This window comes from Petaurus breviceps, unplaced genomic scaffold, assembly GCF_028583685.1.
Source record: "Petaurus breviceps papuanus isolate PSGF00001 unplaced genomic scaffold, PetGlider_PUasm1.0 227, whole genome shotgun sequence".
In the NCBI taxonomy this organism is placed as follows: Eukaryota; Metazoa; Chordata; class Mammalia; order Diprotodontia; family Petauridae; genus Petaurus; species Petaurus breviceps.
The window spans coordinates 5,557,098-5,571,984 of NW_027185896.1; the positions used below are offsets into that span (position 1 = coordinate 5,557,098).

Genomic DNA, 14,887 nt, shown 5'->3' on the forward strand with positions numbered 1-14,887 from the left:
CAACTTATAAGTCACCCTTGGTAACTTTCCTCTCCCTCACTCCTCAGCATCATAGCTAGTTGATGAGATTTCTCAGTTCTGCCTCCATAATATATCTGTTGTCCATTCCCTTCCTTCTACTTTCACAGCCACCACCCTTGTTTAGATGTGATTACCTTTCACTTGGGCTCCTGGGATACACTTCTTATTCATCTGCTACTTCTGGCTTCTTCCTCTTACGTGCAGCTGCTAAAGTGATATTCCCAAGGCACAGGTCTTTATGTGGGCCAACAATCATCTATTAATGTATGCCGTGCCCTTTGTAGCATGCTGGGACATAAAGAAAAGGCAAAAACAGGCCCTATCTGCAGGACCTTACATTAAAAAAAAAAATAACCATTTACTTAAGGCAAATAGATACTCATTAAAGCAAATTCTAAGTCATAAAGTATATCATGATCCACACCAGGATTACACTTTAGGGAAGCTCACAAAGAAGGAAAACAGGCTTAGAGTAACTCAACTTTGCAGTGCACGGTCTTTGTCATTGGTCCCTTTAGGAACATCTGCACCCACAAAACTGTTTACTCACTTCTTGGTTGTTGATCCTCACCATTCTCTATCTGGGCACACCTTTTTTATTTGAACTTAATATTTATAAGCTCATTCAATACAATAACCCTTTAAGAGGCCTTTAGAAAGTGTTTTCCCTTGGATTTGGGGTGACTGCCTAAACTGAGGCAGACTACCTAGCCCTCTCACACTTAACTCCAGCAAAAACATGAAATTTCCACTAGATTGAATGATGATCAAGAAACTACAGTAAGAAACTTCTTCCACATGAAAACCATGCAGAAATTCTGCCATTAGCTCACAGGTGATAGGAAAGGGGGACGTAAGCACAAACAAACAAGCCAGTGGCCTCTAAGTATAATTAAAAGAGGGTCAGAGAGACCTATAGCCTACTGGATTCTGTGTCTGGAGGCATCGGGAGCAGAGAACCTCTGAGAGAAAATCCCAGGGTAGTTGTAAACACAGAGTAGGACACTTGGAAACTCACCGGGCAGCAGTGACTAGTAGGAGCTCATGACTCACACCAGGATACCCCAGGGCTCCACAGTCTGTCACCCTGTTCTGAGATACAGAGAAGACCTAAAGATTAAAAGCTGTATGTAAAGCTCAAAGATCCTGAGGAGCTCTGGGAGAAGGAACTCAGGTGACCTAGGGTTCGACTAAATAGGGCCAACCCTCCTCCACCCCCCAGAAGTGCAGCAGGGGTCAGAGCCTGCCCTGGCACAAAGCTTCAATTTAGAACTAGAACTGGAGAGATGAATAACTCAAAAGAATATACCAACCAGTAAAAAAAAATTAATATAACTTTTTTTTTTAAAGCAGTTGGGGTTAAGTAACTTGCTCAAGGTTACATGGCCAGTTATTTCTGGGTGTGGTGCTAAGTATCTGAGCCCAGATTCGATCCCAGGTTATCCTGACTCTGGGGCTGGTGCTCTTACTCACTGTGCCACCTGGCCGCCCCAAATTAATATAACTTTAGAGATCTTCCCAAAGAAGAAGAAAATAATTTTATACCATATAATTATATATGCAGAAACTAAAATGACTAATGGATTTTCTACATGATTACCTAGAAGAAATGAAGCCAAAGATAAAAAATGAAATCAAAACTCTGGAAGAAAAAAATTAGAAGAATAGTTTAGAAGAGAAAGAAGTAAACCTAACCCAAGTAACAAACTGAAAACTAAATGAGACCACACAATTCAGTAATCTCATGTTACAGCAAAAAATATTAAAACAAAATTAAAAGATTAAAAAAAGAAGAGAATGTAAGAAATCTGATCTCAAAAACATCTGGCCTAAAAAACAAAACAAGGAGATATAATTAAAGAATTATCAGACTCCATGAATACCAGTATTTTTTTTTTTAAGCCAAGACACCATATTTTAAGAAATCATAAATGAACACTACTTAAATCTCTTAGAACCAGACAGTAAAGTGAAGGTAGGAAAAATTGATCATCTTCTGAAAGAAACCCCAAAAGGAAAAGTCCCAAGAATGTCATAGCCAAAATCACAACTCCATCATCAAAGAAAAGATGCTACAATTCATACAGAAATAAGCAGTTCAAGTACCAAGGAACTGCAGTCATAGTCACACAGCACATGGAAGATTCTATCAAAATTGAGAAAAGGTCTTTGACTACAGTGTTCCAAAAGGCAAAAGATAAAGGCTTATGACCAAGAAAACCAAAAGAGTGAAATAGAATCCTACAGGCAAAACAATGAACTTCTCTAATGGAACAGAGGTCTTTATAGCTTTTCTGATAAAAAAGATCAGTGCTGAGGAGGAACTTTGAAATGCAAATAAATATAAGTAGAGAGAAAACTGGATAGGTAACTTTATTTGAGCAATTAGAAGAGGCTGTATGATGCTCTGCTAATTTTTTTAATAATTTTCCCTAATTTTAATAAGGGAAAAATAAAGAAGTTTCCCTTCACAACCAGTAATGTCTTCAAAGATTATTCAAGGAGGCAAATAAGAAAAACAGGAGATATCAGGGGTTGGGCTTTTTTTGTGGGAAATTTTTAAGGGGAGAAAAAGAGCAAATATGAAAGGAAGAAGGTAGGAGAACGTTCTATTTCTCATAATTCATATGCATGAAAAGATCAGTATACAAATATATGTATATTTCTCCATACAAATTTGGAGAAAAGGGTGAGGGGAGCAGGCATTAGTTGAGCCTTACCTTTATCTGAAAGAAAGGAGAGTTGAACACACACACACATATACTCTCAAAGAGTTTGGTGAAGAAATATATCAAACTCAATAGAAAACAAGTGGAAATAAGAGAAGAAGGACAAGAGGGAGGATAGTACCAGGGAGAGAATTCCTGCAAGCAAAAAACTTGCTGATCCTAAAGGGGAGACTAAAAGCAGAAAAAGAGGACTAGAACCTAAGAGGGTGCCCATCATGGGCACCGGCATATGAATGAAATGGAATATTATTGGACCATAAGAAATGGTCCAAAAGACAATGGCAGAAAATTTTGTTGAGTATAAGCTGATACAGAGTGAAATGAGCAGAAACAGAACAGTTTATACAAGGACAACAGTGTTGTAAAGGAAAATAACTCAAAAATGTAAGAGTACCACTCAATGGAGTGACGATCTGTATCACCAGAGAACCTAGGTTCCAGCATATTATGTACCTCCTGACAGAGAAATTAATAGACTCAGTACAGGAGGCCTATTTTTGTACGTGGCCACTGAGCAGATTCATTTTGATTCACTACCCTTGTGTGTTACAAGAGTATTTTCTTCTAGTTTTTTAGTTGGGGGCAAGACGGAAGAGGCACGACAATACTGATGAGAAAGAAAAAAGGCCATTTAAACCTTTTTTAAATGCATAGGGGAAAAAATTGAAGGAAGTCTAGAAAAGAGCACAGACAATCAGAACAGTTTTGGTGTGTAATATATGCATGTATATGTACAGATATATGTATCCATATATACATATATAGCAGCATGAAATAGAAATTCACAGTTTCATATATTATCCCCTTTTTTCATGTACTAAAAGCATATGGAAAGGGAGAGAAAGATGCCCCCTTTTTTGGTGTCTTAAGTTTAAAATAAATTGAAAAAGTGTTACCTCTTAACGTAAGTAGCAGTCCCTTCTAAGCCAGAGAACTGCTAAGGTTATACAGACTATCTCTGGGCACACAGGCCAGCCCATCTAATAATTCACTCACCTGAAGGTTGGATCTAGTCAGAATAGAGAAAAACTTGCATTCTAATGTAGAACACAGCCTGTAAGTAAAAAAGCATATGCAAAATCCATTCAGAATAGATGAATAGCAGTCTTAGAAAATCTCTAGTCTTTAGAAGAGTTATTTCCAGCTTTGAGAGTAGATTTGGGAGTTAATCCTTCATAGCATTCATGACTCCAGCTATCTTTGGATCATAAACAATAGAAAAGGAACAGATTGTCATGAAGGTTTATTTCTTTTAGGTTTTCATTCCTTCAGAGTATGCATTTCCTTTTTTCTGACATTACTATCCTGTCATAACTCAGTTTACTTTGCAACATAATTTAATATAATGTAGATCTATTTTAAATATGAGGCAGAGGACTTAAAAAGATTTTGGTTGGGGCAGCTAGATGGTGCAGTGAGTAAAGCACATCTCCAGAGTCAGGAGGACCCGAGTTCGATTCTGGCCTCAAACACTTAACACCCACACAAAAAAACTAGCCGTGGAACCTTGGGCAAGTTACTTAACCCCAATTGCCCTCCAAAAAGCAAAAAAAAAAAAAAAAGATTTTGGTTACAAGATAGTTTGGTTCTACCTGATAGAGTGTGAATATAACAGTTCTGCCATGTATTCCCTAAATGTGCATAAAAAGCTTTTCTATTCTATGTAAATAGAATTTTCTATTTCTATTCTATGTAAAATCCTCCATGAATTAGACCTATGTTTTTAGTAACTACAGATTGCTCACAATTTATTTTAATTTTCTCAGCACTCACAAAGTCACTTTCCTTTTTATTGTCTTTGCCAGTCTTCTCCAAGTTACCTGAAAGAGATCCTCGAGCAGCTTCTTGAAGCCATAGCCATAGCTACAAACCCATCAGGACGTCTCATAAGTGAGCTTTTTCAGAAACTTCCTTCAAAAGTGGTGAGTTGCAACTAAAGACATTTGACTTTTTATGCTTGTTGATACAAAAATATAAGAATCCTAGCCCTTTTTGAAGTAAGAAAGAAGAAAGCCTTTCAAACCTTGAGGACAGGGTGAGAGAGAAGCTAGTTCATCACGTTTATTTTTTCCCATCACCAAGTAAGTGAGGAGTAGAAAGAATCAGCATCAGAAAAACACCTTTCTGAATAAGGGAGCACTTTCTGAACAAATTAGACACTTTCCAAGTGTCTGGAGTATGAGTTAGAGATATGGTGCCCTTAGAATTCCACACTTGTGAAGTGAGCTCACCTCAAGAGATCTGACCCATTATATCTGAGAGCTGCAAAAGTGTATGTGACATCAGCATTCCTGTGGAAAGAATAATAAAGAAAAGGGGGCTGTGCCTGTTTTCCCAGTATTAGAAAGGAAGCAAGAGTATTTAAGCATGCAGAGAATTTTTGGTTATTGTTTTCCTTCTGTTGTTACTGTATTTTTAATGAAAGTAGAAGGAAGCATTAGAGAAAGTAAAAAGAATGCAAGGACAGAGAAAGCAATTCCTTGTTTTCTTGAACTAAAGAAAAGATCAGGATTGGAGAAGACACTGGATCTTAGGATTTAGAGCCTAAAAAGCCTTAGAGATTATCTAGTCCAAAACCTTTTGCCCCTGTTTTTCCCTCGTTTGTTCCTTTACCTTGGTTGGTAGTATATAGAGAAAGGCCAAAGCAGCTTGCTCAGAGGTCTTGGCTAGGAAGTTAGGAGCCTTTGGGAGTAGGCTAGAGCCAGGCCTAAGGAGCTTAAGGAGGAGAGTATAAAAGCAGAGCGTATACAGGGACCATGGTCAGACCAGAGCTGAATTTAGGGAAAGTTGATGTTGGGGTCTCCTTTTCCATGGGATTATAATGTAGGAGGCACTCAGCAAGACATTTGTTCATTTAATTGAACCGACTGAGATGGCAAAAAGAATGCAAATGATCTCAATTTTTGTTTTTCTTTCATGTGATTGAAAAGGAATTCTAATTCTAAATCTGGTTTTTTATTTATTTTTTAATTTTCTATTCATTTTGCACTTAAATACATTAAGATAAAAAAATATTTCCATGTACACAGCACAACAATAAAAACAGAATTCAATATAAAACCATGAATTACCATTTCACACTTTAACTTTTTTTTTTTTAACTATGTAATGAGTACTGCACGTCATTTTCAAAGCTACCCTGCTTTTTTGGCTTCCTTCTAAATTTTCTTTTGTTTTCTTCTGTGCACTTTTTTTTCTCCCTCCCTCCCCACCCCACCTGCCCTACAGAAGCCTACTATTCTATACAAACGTGTGTGTGTGTGTAAAACCATACTATACATACTTCTGTTTATCAGTTCTTTCTCTGGAGGTGGATACCATCTTCCTTCATAGGTTCTTTGTATTTGATTTGAGCATAAAGTAATACTCAAAATTACTTAGTTGTTCTTAGAACAATATTACTGTTATTGTGTACAATGTTCTCTTATTTCTGCTAATTTCAGTCTTCATAAAATCTACCAGCCCACCATTTCTCATAGCATAGTAGTATTCCATCACATTCATATACTGCAGCTTGTTCAGTCATTTACCAGTTTATGGGCTTTCCCTCAATTTCTAGTTCTTTGCCAACACAAAGAAAGCTGCTATAAACATTTTAAAACATATAAATTCTTTTTCTTTTTCTGTAATCATCTTGGGAAACAGACCTAATAGTGGTATTGCTGGGTCAGAGGGCATACATTGTTTTATAGCTCTTTGGGCACAATTCCAGATTGCTCTCCAAAATGGTTGAATCAGTTCACAGTTCCACTGAACAGTGAATTAGCATCCCAGTTTTTCTTCACCTTTTGTTGCTTTCCCCTTCTATCGTTTTAGCCAATCTGATAGGTATAAAATAATACCTCAAAGTTGTTTTAATTTGCATTTCTCTAATCAATAATGATTTAGAATATTTTTTCATATGACTGTAGTTTTGATTTCTTTATTGGAAAACTGCCTGTTCATATCCTTTGACCATTTACCAGTTGGGGAATAACTGGTATCCTTATAAATTTGACAGAGTTCTTTATATATTTGATATATGAAACCTTTATCTGAGAAACTGCCTACAAAAATTTCTTCCCAATTTTCTGCTTTCCTTCTGATCTTGGCTACATTAGTTACATTTGTACAAAACTTTTTAAATTTAATGTAATTGAAATTATCCATTTCATACCTCACAGTGCTCTCTATCTCTTGTTTATTCATAAATCGTTCTCCTCTCCATAAGTCTGATAGGTAATATATTCCATGTTCTTCTGATTTTCTTATGATATCTCCTGTTATATCTAGGTCATATATCCATTTTGACCTTATTTTGGTAAATGGTGTAAGATACTGGTCTGTGCCCATATAGCTTTCAGGGTTTCCCAGCAGTTTTTACCAAAAAATGAATTTTTATCCCAAAACTTAAAACTTTACATTTGTCAAACATAAGGTTACATAATCATTTGCTGCTGTGTATTGTGTGTCTACTCTGTTCCACTGATCCTTCTATTTCTTAGCCAGATAATTTTTAATAATTACTGCTTTATAATATAGTTTAAGATCTGGTACTGCTAAACCTCCTTCTTTTACAGTTTTTTTTTCCATTCCTAAACTCTATTAATTGTGTAACTTTTGAGATTTTTATGTAACTTCAATTTGTTGTTTGCACTAGGGGAACATTAAAGGATGAACAGAACTCCAGTGGGTGAAGGACATTGCAAGGACAGGGGATAACCTAAGAGAAATCCAAGAAGGGCAAGCACAGGGTATATTGGGGTAGAGGGGAGGCAAAACGGGCTGGCCAGAAGGGTGTCCAGTTTCCCTGGACATAGACTCCTGGGGAAGAACCAAATCAGACTGGAAAGGTAGGTGTAGAAGGTGAAGTTATGGGACTTTAGATGTTAGACAGAGGTTTGAACTTAGTAAAAATTAGGTGGCAGCGATGGGAAATTTTTGAGTAGAAGAATGGCATGACCAAATCTGTACATAAGAAAGATTAATCAGTGGTCTAATGAATTGAAAGGTGGAAAGAGTGGAGATGGAAAAACCTTTTAGGAAGCCATTGTTACAGTCCCGGCAGGTGGTAATAAGAGCCTCTCTACTAGGATGGAACCAGTGGAAATAAAGAGGAAGGAATGAATTCAAGAGTTAGAGTTGGCAGGACCTGGTCACCAGTTAGTTGTAAGAGAGGAGAAGAGCTCAGGATAACAGACATGGCAACTCAAATGCATGGAGGTAACACAGAAGGAGTCAGTAATTTTTTTTTTTTTTAAAGCAATCAGGGTTAAGTAACTTGCTCAAGGTTACATGGACAGTTATTTGTGGGTGTGGTGCTAAGTATCTGAGCCCGGATTTGATCCAGATCATCCCGACACTGGAGCCGTTGCTCTTACTCACTGAGCCACCTGGCCACCCCTAGTAATTGCTTGTTAAATGCTTACCATGGCCTAAGTGCTACAGAGATATAAAGGCCAAAAACTGGTCTCCACTCTCAAGGAGCCCACAGTCTAATGAGGGACAACGTGCAAAAATGTCTGTTTACAAATAAGATATATACAGGATAAACTGGAGATAATAAATGGGGGAAGTAAGGGCACAATGGTGTTATGGGGGATTAGGAAAGGCTCTTGTAGAAGGTAGGATTTTAGCTGGGACTTGAAGAAAAGATGGAAATAAGCTAGGAGAGCATTGCAGACAGCTGGTGAAAACACCCAGGTATGGGAGATGGAGTGTCTTGTTTGAATAAGAGCAGAGAATCCAGTGTCCCTTTTGGGGGAGGAGGAGTACAGTGTCAAAGGCCCAAAAAGGCAGAAGGAGGTTGGATTATGAGGGACTTTAAACTCCAGACAAAAGAAAGTGAAATTAGAAGCAGGTTTAGGTGGAAAGTTAAAGTGGCCTGTTTTTGACATGTTGAGTTTGAGGTGTTTATGGCAGATTTACATTGGAATTCATCTGGACAAATGTGATAGCTAGAACCATGAGAATTAAGCTCATCAAGGGAGAGTGTAGAGAGTGAAAGAGGGCCAAGGGAGTCCCTAGGAGAACACCCATATTAAGGGATTAGAAAGGAAATAACCAGTGAAGAGGACAGAAATAGACATTTCATTTCTGTGGCTTTATTTTTATTGTCTTTTTTAGTGCCTTTGACCTATAGAAGGTGGTGCTTTAAAATAAACCAAAAACCTATCTATTCTAGGAGTCAGACAATTAGCTCTACTGATAGTCAACATTTGTGAAATATTTGTTGAGTACAGTGCTGTGAGAAGGGTGCCCCGGGATTCCTAGAAGACAGTATCTGCTTCCAGGCCTCTGTCTGGTAGAGAAGATAAGATGGACACAAAGACCTCCAAGAGGTTATCCTAGAATTTTAGAAGGACCTTAATAGTCATTTAGTACAGTCTTTTCATTTTAAAATGTAGAGACAGGCTCAGCCTGATAAAATAGGCTGTATCTCTCTGGTTAGTGTGCCCTGTGGTCCTGGAGCGTAGGCATGCCAGCCAGCTGGCTCCATGCTCTTGCCATCCCATCTCCAGCCTCTGCTAGAAGGCTAAAGAGCCCCAAGGCAGGTACGTGGGAGCTCCGAGGCGGAGAGAGATCACCTCCGGGTCTTGTCCAACTTGTGTTTTATGCTCTAGCTTCCCTTTTTGCTTTTTGGTCCAAATCTGTGATTTCATCAGTGTCAGGAATTCCTGACTTGGAAACTCTCTTCATTGCTACAGCTCTGCAACTTATCTGTTGTCTTAAAAACTGAGAAGTTCTTGACTTACCCATAGTCACACAGCTAGTATGTGTCAGAGGCAGAATTTGAACCCAAATCTTCCTGACTCTTAAGGTTGACCCTTTTTATATGTTTTAAATAGACCTCCTCATCTATTATTATTAGAGTGGTAATAACCACATAATCCGTAAGTGGATTCAGCTTACATATTATTATCCTATTTTCATCAAAAACACTTAATTCGCCATAAAACTAACAAAAGGCCTTTCTTACCGTAAAGCCAATAACGAGCTTCTCTCCTAAGGACTGCTGCTATGAATAACTTTAAGGATCTAATTGCATGGTATAGTGAACTCTCTATTTATTCAGCAATAAACTAAAAGCATAACATTCACAACAGCTAAAACAAGCAGAGTACTACTTTGCTTGCCATTACGCTCACCTTTCCTAAAAACTTAAGGATTCAAATTTTTAAAAATCCATTTTACTCACAGTACAGCAGTACAAGAATGTGTACACAGCCTTTCTAGAATTTCCCCCATTTATCTCCTTGCATGGATGATTTGTGTTCCTATATTTTATGTTCTGTGCTTCTTTGAATTTGGGATAAAAAGTATTCAACTTTCATTGCTCTTGGGATCTCCAAATTCCACACTTGTGTAGTGCTGTATGAGGGATATTTTATATAGTTTGTTAAAATCCAGATGCTTTATAGCAGGCCTGCACACCCTGCAGCCTGCAGGCTACTTGTGGCACACCAAAGGATTTTGGGTGGCCCGCGAAAAGTGTAGAGGAACATATTTTCCACATTTTTTGCGGGTCACCCCAAATCCTTTGGCAGGCATGCCCACAGGTCGTGTACAGCCTACAGGCCGCAGGTTGTGCAGGCCTGCTCTGTAGCTTCAGATAGAATGTTCTTGTGCCTTCTGCATCTTTGCTCTTCAACATCTTATGGAAACAAATGCTCATTTGACCTTGTGGAATAATACTTTCTTTAACTTAACTGACAGCCTGAAGCTTAATGGAATGTATGTATTTTATTTTCCAGCAATATCCTGACTATTATGCAATAATTAAGGAGCCCATTGATCTTAAGACTATTGCTCAGAAGATACAGGTATGAAGAGGTCTATATACTGTACGTAGTATAATTCTGAGTAGATCTGACCCCAGGATTTGTGGACAGGTTGAGGGAAGGGCTTAGAACACAGAATCACTTCTTAAAAATATATTTAGAAGCAAATGTTTCTGTAGTGTTATGGCATATGTAATGTAAGCAAATAAAGGTAATGTTAACTGATGACAGCTTTTGAGGAGGTAGTATCTATTTTGTTTCTCCAGAAAATAGGACTTTCTCATTGGCAGAATAAAAATTGCTCTTTGACCAAAAATAAAGCATATCCATCATTTCTGACTTAGAAAATTCATTTAAGTTATTTCTATGTAGTTGGCTAATAATTTAATAATAAAATCAATTAATTGTGAATTATTTGGGAGCACAAAAGTTTTCACAGTATTTTAAAATACTGGCCTGCTTACTATGTCATCAACAGCCAATGCCTGATCTTGAGAAGAATGCAATCTCCCTATCCCTAATCATCCTGGATTTCTAACATTCCTAGGAGAGGGATGTTTTTTCATGACCCTATAAAATTGGCTTATATTTGGAAGTATAAAATTTGATTTCTCACAAGTTATTCTCAGACCTGTATCTCTTGGAGTCCTACATCCATTCTTTCATCAAGTCCTGATGTTTCATCCTTCCAGACATTTCTTAGATTTGCTATTTATATCACCGTATTAGTCCAGGTTCTCATCACCTTACACCTGAATTATTGTATTTCTATCTAACGCCAGATTCTTTACAGTCTGTCCTACAAACTGCTAGGCTGATCTTTCTAAAACACACCTTCCACCAAGTCACTCTGCTATTCAAGAATCAAGAATGACTCCCTGGTCTGATGAAAAGAGCAGTGGATTTGGAGTCAGAAGAACTAGGTTTAGGTCTCAGCTTTGCCTCAATTTCCTCCTCTGTAAATTGGAGATAAAAAAAATTTTACTACTCACCACAAAAATATACTTGTGAGGATTAAACAAGATGAGTATGGCAAGCATTTTGTGAGTCATAAAGTGCTATACAGATGTAACTTTTAGTATTGTTATTATTACAGTTACATACCTAATCCACAGTAGCCCTTCTCGAGTGCCTCATCATGGCGTGGAGATGACCTGAGTTCCCAAAGACTTTTTGTCAGTGAAGTACCTACTCTTGGTATGGAGCTGGAAAAAATTCAAGTATACCGTTGAGGATAAAATAGGTATCTCTTGTCCAAGACCTAGCCAGCTAAGTTTGGCATGGCTCACTATGAGAAGTTTGGATGCCCAGGTGATCCTTTTTTCAGCCTAGCTACTCATGAAACCTGCTGACTAAGCTGTAGAGGGGCTCTGAGAACCATGCCAGTTTTTTGGGCTTTTCTTTTTAGCCTATAGTCTGGACTCAACTTATTACCTCTTTAACACCTTATTGTCAGTGCACAGCCTGCTTGTCTTCTCTTGTTTCCAGAAAAAGCCCTGTCCATTCCTGCCTTTGCTTATGAGTGTCCTTCCTTTATTTCCTGCCTTTTTTGACAAAACAGCCAATCTGCATATTGCTGCATAGTGTCTAAAAACGGAATCATGTTTTGCTTTAAATTATTCAAAACTTGCTTAATTGCCCATAATATTTTTTTTTCTTTTTGGAGGGGGTAAGGCAGGGCAGTTGGGGTTAAGTTACTTGCCCAAGGTCATACAGCTAGTTAGTAAGTGTTAAGTGAGCTGGATTTGAATTCTGGTCCTCCTGACTCCAGGGCCAGTGCTCTATTCATTGTACCACCTAGCTGCCCCAATAATAAAATTTTTGAAAAGGTTAAATGATTGCATCTGTTAGTTATTTGATTTAAAAAAAAATTTGGGCCTTCACTGAAGTTTAAAAATTGCATAGTTAATTTAATAGATTTTAAAATTCTTATTAACTTTCTCCAACATTTATTGCCTATTTTATTACTTTCCTAGAATGGGAGTTATAAAAGTATCCATGCAATGGCAAAGGATATAGATCTCCTAGCAAAAAATGCCAAAACCTACAATGAACCTGGGTCTCAAGTATTCAAGGTTAGTTTCTAATAGGGAGTTGGGGGAGGTGGTGGGGGCGGGGGGCTGTCTTTTTTGTTCCTTTCTGACTTTCATGTTATTAAGTAAGCTGTAAATGTGTTAAATAGTTCATATAGCATGCTTTTAATGTGAGTTGTCTTATCTCCTTGGTTTGAAGTTCGTAAAAGTAGAAAAGTATGAGGGGTAAGGGGAGAGCATTGAATTTAGGGTCAAAGAGAGATGTAGGTCTTGGCCACAATCATAGTAAGGTGACTATGGGCAGGTCCCTGAAGCTCTTTGAGCTCTTTATAGATTCACTCCAAATTAATGAAAATTCATTGGGAATTGGCAAAAGTGCCTGTCAGCAAAGCATAGCAAGGTGACTTAGAGAAATTTTTGGTAAAGCCTCTAATCTTGAAGATGCTGATCCTAACACGGTAGTTCTTGTTGGAAAGCAGATGACACTAATTTTATTTTTATTTTTAATGTATTTTTCAGGTTTTCCTTTCTATTTGTTTATTTTTTTGGAGGGGGAAGGCAGGGCAGTTGGGGTTAAATGACTTGCCCAAGGTCACACAGGTATAAGTGTCTAAGGCCAAATTTGAATTCAGGTCCTCCTGACTCCAGGGCTGGTGCTGTTATTCACTGTACCACCTAGCTGTCCCAGATGACACTAATTTTAAAAAGACATAAAACGAAATCTCCAAAGTTGAATCCAGTTAGAGCTGTGAGCTTCTTTGGTCTTATGGTATCTTTATTAAGGTATTTTTATAGTCTTATTTTTAGAATTACTTGCTACTGTAGCTAATAGAAAGTTCATGCTCTTTTAAGAAGAGTTTTGTTGATGCATTTGTCTTTATATTACAATCATTTCCCTCCAGAACTTCTCTTGTGACAAAAAAATCCCAAAACATCTGATTCAGAGACCATATTTGATAGTGTAGACCTACAATCAGGAAGACCTGAGTTCAAATCCAGCCATAGATACTGGCTGTGTGACCCTGACCAAGTCACTTGTCCTGCCTCAGTTTCCTCATCTGGAAAATGGAAATAATAATAGCACCTACCTTCCAGGGTTGTTGTGAGGATAAATTAAGATCATATTTGTAAAGTGTTTTGTATGCCTGAAAGCTATATAAATGATACCTATTATACAGCATGATGTCTTAGTAGTCTTCCAGACCACTACCTTAAATGAAGAAGTTGGCTTTAATTTTCATCATTTAATTTAAAGACAAGGGAAAATATTTTGTTCCTAAAATGAGTTGTTAGTTTGGATTTTAGATATTGAAACTCATAGTTTACAGTTGGTCTGAGTCTCTGTATTCACTCAAGAGAACTTTCTGCTGACATGTATAACCTCCAGACTAAAAAAGGCACATACCTTCCCATTTTTAATCTAAGGTAAAAAAGTATTGATCATTCTATTATCTTATACTTTCTTTCCATTTATCAGCAGTGCTTACTTTCTTTTTATTTAGTATGCCGTGCTTTCTGTGACAGCTCCAGGAAGGCCATCAGTGACAGTTTTGTGGAGGCTTAGGGGGTCAGGTGGCCTTGTAAGAGCAGCGAGGAGCATAAGTTTGAGTGTGGCTTGGAAGAGTGTTTGGTCTTCATGTAGTGTGTGCTGTAGGAGAAGAAAGAATGTTTTACCTCATAAAAATTTTATCCACTTACTAAACCAAATAATTTTTATCTTAACAGGATGCAAATTCAATTAAAAAAATATTTCATTTGAAAAAGGCAGAAATTGAACATGTTGAAATGGCCAAGTCAAGCCTTCGAATAAGGTGGGTAAAAAGTTTTTCTCAGAACATGGGGTTTAAATGAGTCTTAGGTTTTTGTAATCTGATATATTTACCTTTCAGGAAGATTGAGATAGTTTTTTTTCCTTAAAAAACAGTATTCACATTTCATTTCATAATTATAAAATTAATCATGGGATTTGGATGGAGTTCCATATAACTTACCCTCAGTCCCTTCTTCTGCAGACATTATTATAATTTAAATGAGAATTCTACCCCTGACACTCAGTATCTTTCCAGTGACACCTCCCATGGCTCTATATATCCTTCACCATCTCTTTACAGTCTATTGGGGAGAAAAAAGCTACTAGCAAAAAGATTGCCACCACATTACTAACCCATTCCTGTTAAACCAAGTCTAGGTAGGTACTATGGAAAGGTAGAAAGGATTGGTCCTGACTCAGCTGTTCACTAGTTTGGTAAACTTAGACATCTCAGTTTGTTTCTTCATCTATAAAATGAGAAAGTTGAAATAGATGTCTCTAAGGGACTTTCTAGCTCTAAGTTCTGAGTTTCTT

At 37.5% G+C, this 14,887-nt stretch overlaps 1 protein-coding gene across 50 annotated transcripts in view; it reads left to right on the forward strand.

Annotated features, from left to right (window-relative positions):
• PBRM1 (polybromo 1) overlaps nt 1-14,887 on the forward strand; it is a 120,547-nt gene that overhangs the window by 19,267 nt on the left and 86,393 nt on the right. For all 50 annotated transcript variants that reach the window (XM_069095501.1, XM_069095502.1, XM_069095514.1 and 47 more), the window contains 4 exons: nt 4,556-4,672; nt 10,484-10,552; nt 12,487-12,585; nt 14,269-14,354. In XM_069095501.1, coding sequence (XP_068951602.1) covers nt 4,556-4,672; nt 10,484-10,552; nt 12,487-12,585; nt 14,269-14,354 — 371 coding nt within the window. The remainder of the gene's footprint in view (nt 1-4,555; nt 4,673-10,483; nt 10,553-12,486; nt 12,586-14,268; nt 14,355-14,887) is intronic.